The 17,163-nt window shown below is 33.5% G+C and overlaps 1 protein-coding gene across 1 annotated transcript in view; it reads right to left on the bottom strand.

Annotated features, from left to right (window-relative positions):
• kcnq1.2 (potassium voltage-gated channel, KQT-like subfamily, member 1.2) overlaps positions 1-17,163 on the bottom strand; it is a 149,458-nt gene that overhangs the window by 111,848 nt on the left and 20,447 nt on the right. The window contains exons 7-12 of the mRNA XM_016230727.1: positions 15,450-15,590; positions 11,714-11,824; positions 10,654-10,749; positions 10,436-10,567; positions 6,589-6,773; positions 5,017-5,085 (exon numbers count right to left, since the gene is read on the bottom strand). Coding sequence (XP_016086213.1) covers positions 5,017-5,085; positions 6,589-6,773; positions 10,436-10,567; positions 10,654-10,749; positions 11,714-11,824; positions 15,450-15,590 — 734 coding nt within the window. The remainder of the gene's footprint in view (positions 1-5,016; positions 5,086-6,588; positions 6,774-10,435; positions 10,568-10,653; positions 10,750-11,713; positions 11,825-15,449; positions 15,591-17,163) is intronic.

Raw genomic sequence — 17,163 nt, 5'->3', positions numbered from 1 at the left:
TTTTAAAGTATATATATATATATATATATATATATATATATATATATATATTTAAATATTTAATTCAATTTAATTTGTAATTTTAAATTTACTTTATTATTTCATTTAAATAAGTAATAATACAAATATTTAATTTGTGATTTTATGAATTTATTGACCATTTATTTAACATTTATATATATATGTGTGTGTGTGTGTACCTACTTAACCATATTTTGGGGACAAATTTGTACCAAAAAGTGAGCTAAACCTGACAAAATCTTCAAAAACCTCCCTTTGGGGACGTCGTCATTTGTAAAACTGGTATAAAAAATAAAATAAACATTACGCCTATGGGATGTCCCCACTTTTCACAAAAACAAACCTGTGTGTGTGTGTGTGTTTATATATAAAATAAGCAATTATACAATAATATCATATATAAGTGAATAGAAATAGATATCATATTGTTTTAAAATTAATGCTTTTAAATTTGTGTATATGCATGTATTAAAAATGGATTTAGATTTATTTTAACTTAGTGAAATTTAATTTATATATTTAATTTAGTTGATATGTGTGTATGTATATGTGTATATATATATATATATATATATATATATATATAAAACCACACACACACAAATATATAGTATATATATATATATATAAACACATTAATCAAGTTAATTTAAATACTATTAATAATACACAGAATAAGCTCCAAACTGGACTTTATGCCGATAGTCAAACGTCTGGCTACACGAGACTGGAAGCCAAGTGCCCTTGTTACACAAGCAATAAATCTCGTGGAAATCCTGAATGATATTTGACCAGGAGCCGGCGGTGCAAACGGTTTAAGCGCTCAGCTCATTTCCAAGCATTCCAGCCAGAACAGAGTAAAAGATCTTCTCACGACGCCACAGCAATTCAATAATGTGACGCAAGCTTTCATTTCAGCCCTCGTGAGTCTGGCTGATTAACCCGTCTCAGACCTGATCTGAGTTCAGCTTCTGGAGGCTGGAGAAGACAATCACCTGACTCACGCTTACAGCGCTGCCCAACAAACACACATGCTCCAGCAATGATATCACTGAGGAATTCTGGGATTGCACGGGACAAACATGGGTGGAGGACGGAGAAAAAGAGACAGGCGGGCTTGTGTTTGGAAAACAGGCACAGTGTATTGTTTTGTGCTGTATAATATAGAAAAATGCATATAAAATGACATATATGTGACCTGCTCCACATTTACATTTATTCATTTAGCAGATGCTTTTATCCAAGGCGACTTACAAATGATCCATCATTTTGACTCACATATTGGTATTTATACACTAATACACATCCATCATAAATATATGTTCCAAACAAACATAAATGTATTATTAGAAAGAGGCTTTTCTTTGTACTTTAGTGCATAAAGCAACATCACTGTCTGTTTATTTATAAAGCACAATTCAAAACAACAACAGATGTCCGATGTGACCAAACAACTGCAATATAAATATAGAATCAAAAATCACAATTTACCTTAATTACCTTAGATTTGAAAAAAGTAAATCACCAATGATATTCAATATAAATATATTAACAGTTATTTTAATGTCACTGATATTTTATTATATTTTTGTTAATATTCTGAATAAGTTTATTTTTATCATTTCTGTTTTCATTTTATTTTTACTTTTAGAATTTTAGTAATTTTATCACGTTTTTTAATCATTTTTATTACTTTTTAAAATGTCTTTATAGTTTTTATTCATTTTTAACTAAGTTGTATTTATTTTGATACATCATATTAACCTAAACATGTGAAATGATGTATTTGGCAACTAGCTAAAATAAAATAAAATAAAAGTTAAAAAAAACAATTTTTAGGTAGAGTTTATTTTATTTCAAGTAACTATTTTGAATGGTTTTAGTTAACTATAAGAACCCAGTGTTTTACATATAAATGCATATCAAAATGGTATAAAACACACTTTATAAATTATACTAGATAATAAATACAATTATTTTGTATAGCTAAAATGGATTTAAAAATAGCATTTAAAATACTGTTACTATTAAAATATGGTAAAACATAAAATAAAATAAAAACTGTATATAAATATATAAAAAAGTAGTATTTTGAATATATAATTGCAAGATCTCTAGCATATATTATATTATGCATGCATACTGAATACAATGCATATATTATGCAAATTTATTTAAAAAAACAGTAACTATTTAAAATTTTGCATTTTATTACAATTTATGGTAAAGCTATTAACTTTTTTCCATTCGTCATATTAGAAATGAAAGGTCAAGTCGAGTGCATTGCATTGTGGGATCCAGTGAGTGTACTCCGAATGTATACTGCACACTTTGAATTAGCATACTGGGAAAATCGTATGAGAAGCACAGCATGCCAAACAAACTCAAAGAAAGAAAGAAAGTTGCTACTACATCCTTAATTGAGATTCTGAGCTCTCAGATTTATATATTTCATTCTGTATTATCAGAAGCTGTCTGTGACTGAAGTTATTCACAGTGTGAATGCTCTCAACAAGCACATGAGTCAGAGATGATTTCATACTCTCTCCTCCTCCACCTTATCCTCTCATTATACGTCTTCTCAGACAGAGTTGTTTTGTGTCAATATGACGCGTGTTCCCACTTCGTTCATTCTTGGCGAGACTAGACGGAATATCTTAAAGAACAACACGCTTTTGTGGACTGTTTGCTAATCAGACAAAATAACTGTAGTGGAATATTTCACAAAAGCTCATTCACATTTTAAGTCTCGGTTTAAGTCCATAATGATGGAGATTTCAGGATTAGGCTGATATGAAACCATTTACTGTGGCAGCATGCATTCACAGATGGGGTCAAAGGTCAAACCAACCAAACAGCACATCAAACTTATCCAGACAGACCTGAAAAGTGTGTCTGGATGACGTTACATTTATCAAGAGAGAAGGCTAAACAGAAACACACACACACACACACACACACTTACAGGCCAATCTGAGCCACAAAGATGATACTCATAAAACAAATGGATTGTAAAATAACATAAACAACTACTAAACAGTACTTTTGGCTCAATCTCTGATTTACAGAAAAAGTTCGCCTGAAAATGAAAACTTGCTGAAAATGTATTCACTCTCAGGCCATCCGAGATGAGTTTGTTTCTTCATCAGATTTGGAGAAATGTAGCATTGCATCACTTGCTCACCAATGGATGTGAATGGGTGCCGTCAGAATGAGAGTCCAAAAAGCTGATAAAAACTTCACAATAATCCACACCACTCCAGTCCATCAGTTAACATCTTGAGAAGCGAAACGCTGCGTGTTTGAAAGAAACAATTCCATCCTTAAAATGTTTTAACTATAAAATTAAATACCATAATCCATAATAACGCTTCCTCCAATGAGGAAGAAAAGTCCATCTCCTGTTGTCGTCTCACATTAAAATCCACCCACATATTTGTTTAGAGCTGTTTTGGCTTGTAAACGGTGCTTGATCTGTGCAGATTTCTCTCCTGAGTCAGACGAGAAGACTTTTGCATTAGAAAGAGCAATATTATTCATATTTTAGCTGGAAGCGACGGTTTGAAGTTAAAACATTTTAATGATGGATTTGTTTCTTACTTAAGACATTAACTGATGGACTGGAGTGCTGTGGATTATTGTGGTGTTTTTATCAGCTGTTTGGACTCTCATTCTGACGGCACCCATTCACATCCATTGGTGAGTAAGTGATGCAATGCTACATTTCTCCAAACTCATCCTAGTCTTATTCTTGGATGGCATGTGTGAGTGAATGTTTACCAAATTTTCATTTTTGGGTGAACTATTCCTTTAAATGTCGTAAATGTGAAATATACACCCAGCAACCCTTTACACCACAGGCCGCCCACTTCCTCTCTCACGCCCTTCCTGTTCTTTATTTCCCCCATTCAGGCCCAAATGAGAGTGATATCCTTTCATTTCCCTGGACAGGCCCACGCTAACACAACTCATCAGGGGCAGCAAGAGAGCAGAAAGCATCCAGTGTCAGGAGAACACAGAGGACGTGCTGGAAGTCACATGAGATGCTTTCACAGGTGTGGCTCGGAAACAGACCTGTGTGTCCAGCCCAGCCAAACACTAATCTACCAACACACACTTACCGAGTCATTTAACATTTCATGGTTGCCAGAATGAGTTTGGTCAAAGATCATTCAGTCATCAAATAATCGTCTGTGTGTGAATTTTGCAAGAATCATTCAATCATTCTTCTCAGTCAATCAGCTGAACTGAGTCACACAAGGTTCTCACATTTTAATTTGCATAACTTATCTAGAATACAACAACTTCTAGGATTTAACTGGATAAAGATTTTGTTAAAATTATTGTATAGAGATTGCACTCTCACTTCAGAGTCACTTCTAGTCAAAGAAATTATTTAGTATTGATCATATCTTAAAATAATAATGCCAATGGATATATATATTTATATATTGTCTATGGAAGAAAATCACTGTGGATATTGTACTCTCAAAGATTCATTTTAAGTAAAAAAAAATAATAATAATAATAATTATAAAAATAAAAATAAATACTTTGTCTATGGATATTGCCATGACTATTCCAAAATCTTAAAATGTTTTATTAATTTCTATGACTTTTCCTAGTCTTGAAAATCACACTTTGAGATTCTCTGATATTTTCAGGTTTTCCAAAACTGTGGGAATCTGAATGATTCATTCACAAATCAGACTGACTCGTTGAAACAAGATCTGTTTCTTGTGAACATGACTGCATCACGGCAGCCTAGATGTTTTGGAAAAATTCATTACATAAAGATTCATAGATTTAAAGATTGAAAAATTCTTCACTGAATTGAGTCGGCTTACTAAATTATAGAACTTTCTGTAAAAAAACACTGACTAAAATAGTTCAAGTAAAAAGTTCAAAATCACCACAGCTGAGAGACAAAAGTGAGAGAACATCTCACCATCCAGGCTGATCACATAATCAAACACAAAGGACAGGAAACAGTACCTGGTTGTATTCAGGTGCTGAGTAGAGACTGATTCTTCCTCCTTTGCCACAAAAGGGCTTCTCAACAGACTGAAAGACAGAAAGAGGCGCTTTCCTTCATCTCACAGCTGAGGGAGAGGCAGATCTTGAGATGTTTCAGAAAAGTGAGAATGAAAGTAGAAAATCAAAATGCATCTGATGTTTACACGACAAGAGCCTCTTTTGTGTCTTGTTTTCTGGTTGATGAATTGCAACTTTGCTCCAGCACTGAAACCATATTTTTGTACTATATTACAAAATTTCCTAATTCTTTTTGGTAGCCAGATTAGATGTATCTGTTGAGTTTGGCTGATAGGAGTCAGACATCATATGCTAGTCTTTAATAAAATCAAGCTCAGATTTGCAGCTGTCTAAATCATTTAACGGATACACTTTTCATGTGACACGGTTAAAAAGAAACATCAGGAACAAGCTTCTCTTCTTAACAGCGTGTCAACACCGGCTATATTTACATGCAAACGAATAATATTTTAATCGCATTGATGACTCAATCAGACTGAAAAGCCTTCATATAAACACCTCAATCGACCCGATTAGCAACATAAACCTATGAATCCAAACACTTTATCAATCCGATTAATAAATAAAAATAAATGAATAAAAAAAGCTAAATGAAAATACATAGAAAAACAAAAACTACAAAAAATGTCAAAAATGCAATTTTGTAAATTTTATTTTACAATTAAAATAAAAACTATTCCAATTTATTACAATTATTATGACAATATTGTGTATACTCAATCGGACTGAAAAGCCTTCACGTAAATGCCTCAATAAATTAAATTAAAACATTTTTAAAATCCTCAATCAGAAAATAAAGTAAAATAAAATAAAATGCAGCCAAATAGAAATATATATATATATATATAAAAACTAAATTATTAAACCTAAACTAAAATTCAAATAAAACCTGAAAATGAAGAGCTGTCATGTAAACACCTCAATCGATTCAATTAGAATCTGAATACTTTCTCAAATGTTGTGATTCGTGTTGTTATCATTAACTAAAACCATCCAAAATCATTTTCAGTCATTTAAAATAAAGCTAAATAACTATGAATAAAGTAAATATCAAAATAAAAACTAAATAAAATATAAATATTAGATGGAAAAACAAACTTAAAAATGAACCAATGCCTTGATAGAAATGTTGCCTTGGCAAGTAACTGATATAAATAAGCTGAAGATGAAGTAACAATAACATGAAGTGACAAAGTAACTAACATTTTACGCGTTTCAGAAAGGCGGGGCATAGAGGAGAAACAATAATGTACAGTATGTGGAAAATAAAGTGACCAATTATATTACACCAAATACACAAAATAACATTATTTTTAGCAACATCATATGACCCCTTTAATAAATACTATAATAGTATATAAATAATAGTAAAAAATAACACTTGTTGTGATCCATCTGGGAGCTGACTGATTCTGTTTTCATGGCTCAAAATACTTACTTAATCATTTTTTACATGTCTTTAGAGAAAGATACACTGATGGAACCCAGACTGATGAAACACTAAGCACTCACAGCTGTGCATTATACAACTGACTAAACAGAAAATCTGTCATACCAGTGGACTCCTCAGAAAAGACTTCGTCTTTATCATCGATGTGGTCGTAGGTGATTTGTGGGATGGAGATGGCTCGTTCTCCTCCGGGACCCAGAGAACCGTTATCACGTGTGACCTTTGGCTTCCGTTTGTACCGCTTACTCTGAGAAGACAAGAGTGACTTCATAAAAAAATAATTCACCTAAAATGATGAAAAACACTTGAGTCACATGGACAACTTACACCAGCGGTCAATAATTTGGAATAATTGAGATTTTTTTACTGCTTTTTCGTCTGCTCACCAAGCCTGCATTTATTTGATCAAAAATACAGTAAAAATTTTAAATATAATTACAATTCAAAATAACTGTTTTCTATTTGAATATAGTTTAAAATGCAATTTATTCCTGTGATGCAAGGCTGAATTTTTAGCATTATTACTCCAGTCTTCAGTGTCACACGCTCTTCAGAAATCATTCTAATATGCTGATTTGCTGCTCAAGAAACATTTATGATTGTTTTCAATGTTGAAAACAGTTGTGCTGTTTCATACTTCCTTCAGTGGAAACCTTGATACACTACCATTCAAAAGTTTGGGATAAGTAATATAAAAAAAGGAAAATAAATGAATAATGTTATTCAGTAAAAACACATTAAGTTGATCAAGTGACAGTAAAGATTTATAATGTTACAATTTCTTTTACAATTCAAATAAATGCTGTCCTTTTGAACTTCCTATTCATCAAAGAATGGTTTCCACAAAAATATAAAGCAGCACAACTGTTTTCAACATTGATAATAATCAGAATTTTTTTTTTTTTTTACAATTTTACTGTTTTTACTGCATTTTTAATCAAATAAATGCAGCCTTGATGAGCAGTAAAAAAAACTCAATTATCAAATTTTTGACTGGTAGTGTATGTCATTTTCATATGAAAAACAATGGCAAATACTCATCAAAAGTGTTTTACGAAAAACCATACAAGTTTGGAACGACATGACAGTGAGTAAATGACGATTTACTCGCCATTACGCATTATTGGAAGCTCATTCAAATAATTTCACAAAGAGAAATTCAGAATTCCTCAAGTTGTGACGTACGAGTCCTAAATCCCAAAACAAAGTCACATTTAATCTCAAATGCAATCTGATAAACAGCAGCTCCAAGAAACTCTTTGTTTCTTCCCAAGAAACGCCGATAAGGCTTACGGGAAAACGACACGTCAAAATCCAGCAGATATGAAATTCAAATTTGACCTTTTTTGGAGAATATGCATTTTGTGAATTAATGAATTCTGCGGTGACTGCGCAACCTACACAAGTGAGTGAAACATTAGTCACGTCACAGCGCGGCGTGAAAAAAATCACGGCTTCCCGCTGGCCTGAATAACTGCTGCGGGGGGGAAATGAATCCGGCAGTCCTGAATGAGAGGTTTATGAAGGAGAACAGTCACACGGGCCATAGCGCTGCCCAATACGTTTGGAGTCAGAGCTACACAAAGATTTTTTTTGTTGTTGTTGCGCTACACAAAGGTTTTGCTCCCAGGAGAGCGGCTGCGATGACATAATCGCATTTGACTGTGCCTTTGTGCGCGGCAGACAAAGAGGGGGCGAGCGGAGAGAAATGACTCCGTCCCATGACATCAGGTCTCTCTCGCTGCACTTCTCCCACCTAAACCTACATCCTGACCTGGGTTCTCTTCAGAAAAGCCCTGTGAAATCCACCACACACAGTGGCGTTAATTAAAACGTTGAATGGCAAAAACCTTCTGGATCCATGTCAAACACACACTCGCCGTGAATGGAAGTCAATCGAACGTTGCCTCGGGGAAGTTTACCATCATCTGAACTTGTTAAATGACGAGCAAGCTTCTGTTTGGTAAAGAGAGAAAATACAGTTACACTACAGGCTACTAATAAAAATTTACCATGCTTAATACATGATCAAATATTTAATTACTAAACTAATAAAACCTAAAGAAATGCTTAAATTTATGTGTTCACTTCCTCATATTTAATTACGTCTGTCATAGAGACACTTTACAATTATCATACAATTGATTTCCCATTAATAATATCAAGTCTCATCCTACATTTTGATGTTGAATATCACAGATGTGTCATTATGTAAGTAAAATGAGTTGCGAATGTAATTTCAAGTTTGACTCTAAACTAAACCGGATACATTTACACTAAATACAACTAATAAAATTACAAACACCCTTATATTCCTTACCATTCAAAAGTTTGGGGTCAGTAATTTTTTGGAGGTCAGTCGATTTTTTTATGTTTTTGAAAGAAGTGTCTTATGCTCACCAAGAATGCATTTTTTAAATGTATTTATTTAATACATTTTAAAATGTAAGTTTAAGGCTTTGTGTTATGTTAGGATCATTATTATACTCTTATACCTTTTGTTCTTTAATATTTTTAATTGTTTTTAGCTTTATTTTTTGTTTTTCATTTAAATGTTAAGTTTTGAAATTTTGTTGTATGCATTTGTCATTTTTATTTAATCTCTTTATTTTTAAAATGTGTATAGGTAGTATTTATAAAGTTTGAGCTTTTAGTTTTGGATCTGTTTTAGTTGTTTTAATACTACAATTGATTGCTTCTGTTGTCCTCATTTGTAAGTCGCTTTGGATAAAAGCATCTGATAAATCACTAAATAATAATAAATAATTATTTATTTATTTAAAAAAAAAATACAGTAAAAACAGTAATATTGTGACATATTTTTTACAATTTAAAATACCGGTTTTCTATTTGGATATATTTTAAAATATAATTTATTCCTGTGATGGCAAAGCTGAATTTTCAGCAGCCATTACTCAATTTCTTCTTCTTATTAATGTTAAAAGAATATTAAGTGCAGCTTAATTTTTTTTTTTTTCAGAATTATTTTTTTAAATAGAAATCTTTTTTGTTACATTATAAATGTCTTTACTGTCACTTTTTAACAACTGAATGCATCCTTGCTGAATTTTTTTCATAAATAAATAAATGATCGCAAACTCAAAAATACCCAAAAGACAAAAATAAGGTGAATAAAAGCAGCATTTAAATAGGTATTTTTCTGTAATAAAGAAGGTATAAAATGCGGCACAAGAAATGACTCAAAAGAGAATCAGCTAATCGTTTTCTGAATCAGTTCACTTACATTAACTGATTCAGTAAAATAAATGAATCTTCACAACGCTACATTCTAGAATAGCATGTTTGGCTACGCCACTACTTTGTCGTAAAAAGATCTTTGTAAAAGTTGGGAAAGCTCTGAAAACAGCCGAGTTTGTGACACACTACTAAATATGCAGTTGAAGTCAAAATGAGGCATCACAACTCATTTTACTTCTGTAATTTGACACAGTTCAGAACAATCCGAATGAACTATTTCTCTAACACTTTACAGTAAAAATTGTGAAAAATGGCACAAAAAAAACCAGCAAGGTAGCCATGTGCAAAGTTACTGGAAAAGCTAATGTCATGCTACTAAAAAAAACTGTCAGGTTATAGTCTCGCTATTTTTACTACTTCCCAACATTAATCTAAATTCATTTAAAACACCCCTCACACCCTCTACTGTTTACCCTCAGAGACCTTTGCATGTGTTCTGGGAACTCACATGAGCCTATAGAAAGGACTTAACACACAATAAATGCTTTTACTGTCTGCGCTTTGCAGTGGCCCACTACGGAGGCTCAATCGGGACAACTGACAGGAAGGAACATGACAATGACCAAAAACACAACACAAAGGACTTGAAAGGCAAGACAGAGAAATATCCGTTTGCAGACGGGGGAGGGAGCAGGGAGCATTTCTCCTCACCAGCCGTCTGAAGTTGCCCGGGCTGGAGTTTTCCGAGTTTATGATGGGGATGTAGTCACCCGTCAGCACGTACATCTTCCACGTGGCCGTACAGCCGTCGGACTTCTCACAGGCGTAGCATCTCCACAGCGTCTGAACGTGGGGCAGAGTTATTTATGGTATGTTAAGGAGGAAATGTTCATTGTGTTGTGGCCGTAGCTTTAGCTGTCTTTTGTCACCTGTATTAGAGAGGCTGCGGCTGGAATCTGCCGATTAAAATGTTTCTGCCTCTGTTTCTGCTGGACTTTAAGAGCAAAACCAGATCCCAGAATGCCCTGCACACAGAGGAAGACCGTTTAAATGTTCAGCTACCACAAAATAAATAAACTACATGAAAAAACTCACACTTATAGCATGCATTTCATTGTTTTATTATTAAAATTACTTTAGTGCTGCTACAAATGTGAATGAATCATATAGGCCAAATAAAAAGCACAATAAAACATAAATACATTTATATAAATGATTTTACAGTATACTTATATTAAACATTATTTACTTTATATTAATTTATTACACATTAATTTAAAACTATATAATTTAGAATTTAATATAATCTTACTTCTATTATCATTTATATAATACATTTATCAATTCAAAAATAAATGTATTTATATGAATTGTAAATTATATTTGAAATTATGTATATTCTAAATATGTATTTTTTTATATATTTTAAATTAAAGTATTATATATTAATTTAAGTATATATTATTACAATTGTTTATAATAAGTGTGTATGTATGTGTGTAGTATATATATTACTATAATATTTCAGTAATATTTCTACATTAAATAATATATATTATTATAAATAATATTATATTACTATATTATTTTAAATTATATCATTTAGAATGAATAATAATTATTCATTTTATATATATATATATATATATATATAGTGCAATAAATTAATGCATTTTAAATAAAGAATTTTATGAACTGCAGTACTTTTAGGTTTGTTGGAATTGTGCTTAAGCCTTATGTTGCAGATGCATGTTATATAATGTGTAACATGAGGACCGCGGGCCCCTGAGGCCCCTGGAGGCCCTATCACTCTTAAATGGACCACATTAACCCTGGACCCCACTACTAAAGGGCCTCTATTGGAAAACACTGCCCTGGGGCGCCAGACAAGCTCAGAGAAAGTGTGCGTGTGTGTGTGTGTGTGTGTGTGTGTGTGTGTGTGTGTGTGTGTGTGCACGCAAAGAGAACGACAGGAGTCAGTGTGTTTACCGCAGGCAGAGCAAAGAAGGAGATCGCGAACACGCTAAAGCAGGAGGCGATGGCCTTCCCAATCCACGTCTGAGGGACTTTGTCTCCATAGCCTATCGTAGTAACCGTAACCTAAGAGAAAAACAGAGTTTGGGATTCACATTCGTGATTTTTAGTAATATTTGCAAAGATGTGATAAAAGAGACAACACCTAGCAACCTCCCAGAACACCCTAACAACCATTGCTCCTAGAGTATTATAGCAACACATTTAAAAACACATCTTAGAAACTGTAAAGAAATGGGCTAAAAACATACAGAACACACTGTCAACCGATAGTGGATTTTACCGATACCGATAGCTAGATTGGACCACACTGGCTGATACCGATTAATCAACCAATAGTTTTTAAAATGGATACTGAACGAAAACTAAAATAGTGCTCTACTATTTAAAAAAAAAAACAGTACTGAACCACACTTTTGCAAATGAATAAAAATATTAATATGAATTATTATACTGATTATTAAAGTTAGTATATAGATTAATAACTAATGTTAACTTTAAAATTAAAAAAATGTATTAGTGATAGCAAATGTTGAAATTAACACACTCTGATAAGGAACAATACTTATACAGCTTTCATTTATCTTAATGTTGCAAATGGACTCTTATTGTAAAGTGTTACCATTTCATTTCAGCAGTCATGCTAAAGATGTCTATCTTTAAAGATCTACAAAAAAGCCATAGCTATTACGTATAGATATTGTATGTGTACTCTCACACTTTATTTGCTTCTATTTTAGAACACTTGATGATTATCTAATCAAAATAACAAAATATGTTAGTCACACACCAGGCAAAAGCGCAGCGTTGCATCTAGGACAAATTACAGGTATCACACGCATCGCATTCAATTCAAGTGGCAGTCTAAAACAGTTTATTTAATCACCAAACGGGCAAAGGTTTACTTCCAGAATGAACAATGTAGCATATATGAGTTTGAAGTTTGGTGTTTAAAAAAAAAAGAAGAGCAAACAGAAAGAGAACGCGCAATCTATATTATAGCTCTATAAATGAAGCATACAGCCTTTATTAGAGCCACGGAAAGACAATCGTTTCACTGAAATACACAATCTTACAGTCCAGTGTGAAGTCTTTATGTACATTAACAACTATCTGGGAACAAATTTAACGTAATTTATTGGAAAACTGTGTGAATGGCGCTCTGTGGTGCAGCAGGATTTTCTGTTAGCTACATTTAAATCCACATCTGAATTTTCCCACACTGTGCAGCACACAGTGTCACGTGTCAAAACAAACAGCATGAGGTGTCAGTGATTTCCGCCTCTAGAGGCTGCTCTCATTCTGTATTTAATGACAGCAGACCCTTCTCAGCCGCTCTAGCTATGGACGCAACCGGATGGATTTTTGCCGATAGCCGGCAGTTCCAGCAATCGACTATCGGTGCCGATAAATGGGCAAAACCGATAAATTGGCCTATCTCTACTGGCAACTAAATAGCAATGCTCTGGCAACCTATAAGATCTTGGCGGCTAGTTTTGCTTGGGCAAACACCATTTGTTTTTGTTTTTTTACCCGAAACTGTAAAATTCTAGTTTTTTACGTCCATCTTGACCAAACCAGAATAGACATTACATCTACACAACATTTATTTTAATTTTGGAAGCAACAAATACACATCAAATCAAAAACATATCTATGGAAATGGCAGATGTGTCATACTTAAGGATTTCTGCATGGAAAGTGGGGTTTCAGCTAACACAGAGGAAAACAAACAGGCCTGTAGTGGCGCGTGAAAGTGTAGTCCATTTGAGAGGGCTTTCTGGTGATGAGGTGTGTTTGCGTTCTTTCCATTCAAGATGGACAAAAAGAGCTAAAGTAAGACGAGGCATCAAACATGTGCTTCGGGTGGCGAGAGGGTTTAATCCCACCACTGAACATCCAAAACACCACAAAGGCCACGACAAGCGGGAGTCCATATTCACCGGGATTCAAGTGCCATGGGTGGCGCCGCCTCAATTTAAGTTTCTGTTGTGGATATAAACATTCCCACCATTCCAAAGAAAGACCCCGAAAATTCCCAGACCAGACCCGATGTCAAATATAAGCTATTTGAGTAGGGAATGGGATGTAACGATTAACCACGAGCCGGTTGAAAATTGATTAAAATATGGGACGATTCAAATCGGTTGAGATGCTAAACAAATCGCGATTCATTTAGGGGTAAGAGTTTATATGAATGTATGTCTGAGGGGAATTTACTGTCTTTAGAAAAGTTTAAATGGTATTTTTTCTTTTCCTCTTGCCTCTGTATAATGCATATTAAAGTTCATAAGTGCAGCGCTGCTTTGTTTACAGCAGAAACCAAGTAAACGCTTTAAGCGCCACCTGCTGGCAGAGAGTGAATCTGATTCTCATTCAGCTCGTCTGCTGTTTCTGTTTCATGCATATATTTTTTATGTATAGTTTCACAAAACTGAAGTCAAACCATTCTGTTTTTGTTTCAAATTTCGAAATTATACAATCCAATTTAGATTAAAAACTGCTCATGTTGCATGTATGCAGCATCTTTGTTTGGATCATGATTCAAATGCAGTGGTTGCCTCTAATTTTAAATGGAAAGAGCACAGACAAAGCCTTAGTTTGTTTATATGAAGAGATTTATTTTATTTGTGTTACTTATTTATTTGATTTGGGACTTGTTTTAAAATTTCAATTTAGTTTTGTTATTTACTATTACATTATATTTAAATTTTGTCATTTAGCAGATGCTTTTATCCAAAGCGACTAACAAATGAGGACAATAGAAGCAATCAAAACCAACAAAAGAGCAATAATTTACAAGTGCTATATTAGTATATTATTATAGTGTTAGATTTCAGTTTCACAAAGAAGCACGCAACATTTTGTCCAAGCAATAATAAAAGGACACATTTAATTTATAATTTGTCTTAAATCTCATTTTGTTAAAAATAATAATAATCGTGAATCGAATCGTGAAATCTATGGAAATGGCAGATGTGTCATACTTAATCGTGAATCGAATCGAATCGTGAGTTGAGTGAATCGTTACATCCCAATATTTGAGACACAAAATACATTACTGTTCAACTAACACTGACATACAACACCCATGAACCATCCACACTGAGGGCCTTTTCCAAAACCTGCTGAGCTCCCTAAGTAGGCAGCATTTTAAGGTACATGACCGACATAAAAAAAAAAAACAGCATAAGAATACCATAAAAGATATCTAATACTGGCCAAATTCTCAGACATCATCACCAGTGTCCTTCATGGAGAATGCAATCCCACAATGCATCATGAAATGTGGAGGAGAATGCGGGCATATGTTATAAACATACTTGATATACATTCAAACTTGAAATTTCTCTACAGACAAGAAACTTCATGATGAAATTAACTGCATCATTAAGCTTGCGTGTGAAGTCACACCAGATCTCCAGAGGGCAAAGAGGATTTCTAGATAGATTTTAATTATGTAAAAACCACAAACACACCTAACATTGAACAACTCAAATGATTTATGATAGACCATGATTGATGTAAAGCAGTACTCCAAGGTCGTTGAACAGACCAACTAGCTTAACAAGCAAGACTTCCTTAGTAATCATCAAATGGAAACTAGTCTAACCTGGTCTTGTGAACAAAGGTGTTTCTCTGCTTGTCAACTCCAATAACTCCAGTTTTCAAAGAAGAAGACTAAACTCACCACACCCCACCACAGAGCATCAGCATAGCTAGAAAAACCCGTCTTCCCCTCCTCGTCTACTGCGTCTTTCTCTGCCAGATACACGAAATATGACGAGAAGATCAGACCCAGGAACCCGATGTACAGCGTGGTGATCAGCTCCTGAACCAGGGGAAAATAGTTTGTTAATAATCAACAAAGATGAACCCATTTCCAAGACTTTAGATTGAACTGTATATAAACATAAATAAATAAGATGTGTATTTAGCATTAGGCGAACATTTTAGCAATGTCCTAAGATCTTAGATGTACCTGGTCACCATTTATCTTTTTGCTATCGCTAATTCACCTAAACGGTCCTGTGGTGTGACAAATGCATTTTTTAAAGTACGAATATTCCATGTAATCTCCAAATGAATAAAGTGAAAATGAAAAATTACTTTTAGAAATGCAAAATAAATAAAACATTCACAAATAAAAAGAAAAATAAGAATGAATAAAATGAATAAATAAATGAAAACAGCAAAAAATGACTCCATGAGTAAATAAATAATTAAATAAAGATAAGTACAAGATGTAGGATGTTTTTTATCTCTTAAAAAAGTCTTCACTTTCTCTTGAGTTCCTGATTATTTCAAGGATCTTCATTATTTCAGTGATCTGACTAATTTTTCTTATACATATCTTACATATAGGGATGCACCGATACCACTTTTTCCAGTACTCGCCCGATACCGATACTTTTATTTTTGGTAATTGCCGATATTTTTATTGCATTCGTACATTTTTTTAATATTGGGTACAGAAACCAAAACAGTATGTATAATTTTAGTTGGTTAACTTCATTTATCAAATAGATACAGTCAAACCAAAATGTATTCAGACACCTTCAACATTTCCCACATTATCACAGTTTATTCGCTATAGTTTAGAAAATGGTAATAAAATATGACAAGAACTCAGAGTTAAACTGTGTCAGAACAAATTCAGCTTGATAATGTTAGATAACTTTGATAGAAAGGTATGTAGCCTAATGGATTACAATCAACCAAAAAATTAGACAGCTGTTAGTATGACAGTATTTACACAACTATCAATACTTTGTCGGGTGACCCTTAGCCTTAAAGACAGCCTGTAGTCTCCTGGGCATGCTGTCACCCAGCTTCATGCAAACCTCAACTTCAATGTTTATTCCCAGACTCGGTCTGAATAATTTTTGTTCCCAAATTTGTATCAGTTTTACTGGTAGTCCACTGTATGAAGAAATTTTGGGTATAATTTGTCACAGTTTACTTTATTTTGCTATCCTCACCTACATAAATGAACTATAGTGTCCTGCACCCACTAGTAAAAAAATATAAAAAACATCTAAAATTATATCTGGTCTCTGAATAATTTTTGGTTTCACTGTATATCCTTTGGTTATTTTCACACTTAATTATGCCCATTAAAATGTATTTTACAAGTTTTTGTTACTTTCTCTGTTCATTTTTTGCTCTATGGTACATCATCTTTAATTGAATAGCATTAGAGCTGCTCCATTGCAGCGGCTCAGTACTGTAATCACGTGCTTTGCTGTAATAATGCAGGGAACCACTCGTTATAAATCTCCTAACTGTATTTTTAGAAATAGAAGTCGCGTTTTTTCATCTGAAACGTGCTGCGATTTATATTCCAAAGCCACTCATATAATGCAGAAACACTCAAGCAAGCAAAACACGCGCAACGCGTGCAC

The sequence above is a fragment of the Sinocyclocheilus grahami genome, unplaced genomic scaffold (genome assembly GCF_001515645.1).
Source record: "Sinocyclocheilus grahami isolate Dianchi unplaced genomic scaffold, SAMN03320097.WGS_v1.1 scaffold376.1, whole genome shotgun sequence".
NCBI classification, from domain to species: Eukaryota; Metazoa; Chordata; class Actinopteri; order Cypriniformes; family Cyprinidae; genus Sinocyclocheilus; species Sinocyclocheilus grahami.
The sequence above is the reverse complement of the archived record's forward strand: the minus strand, read 5'-3'. Positions and strand labels throughout refer to the sequence as shown.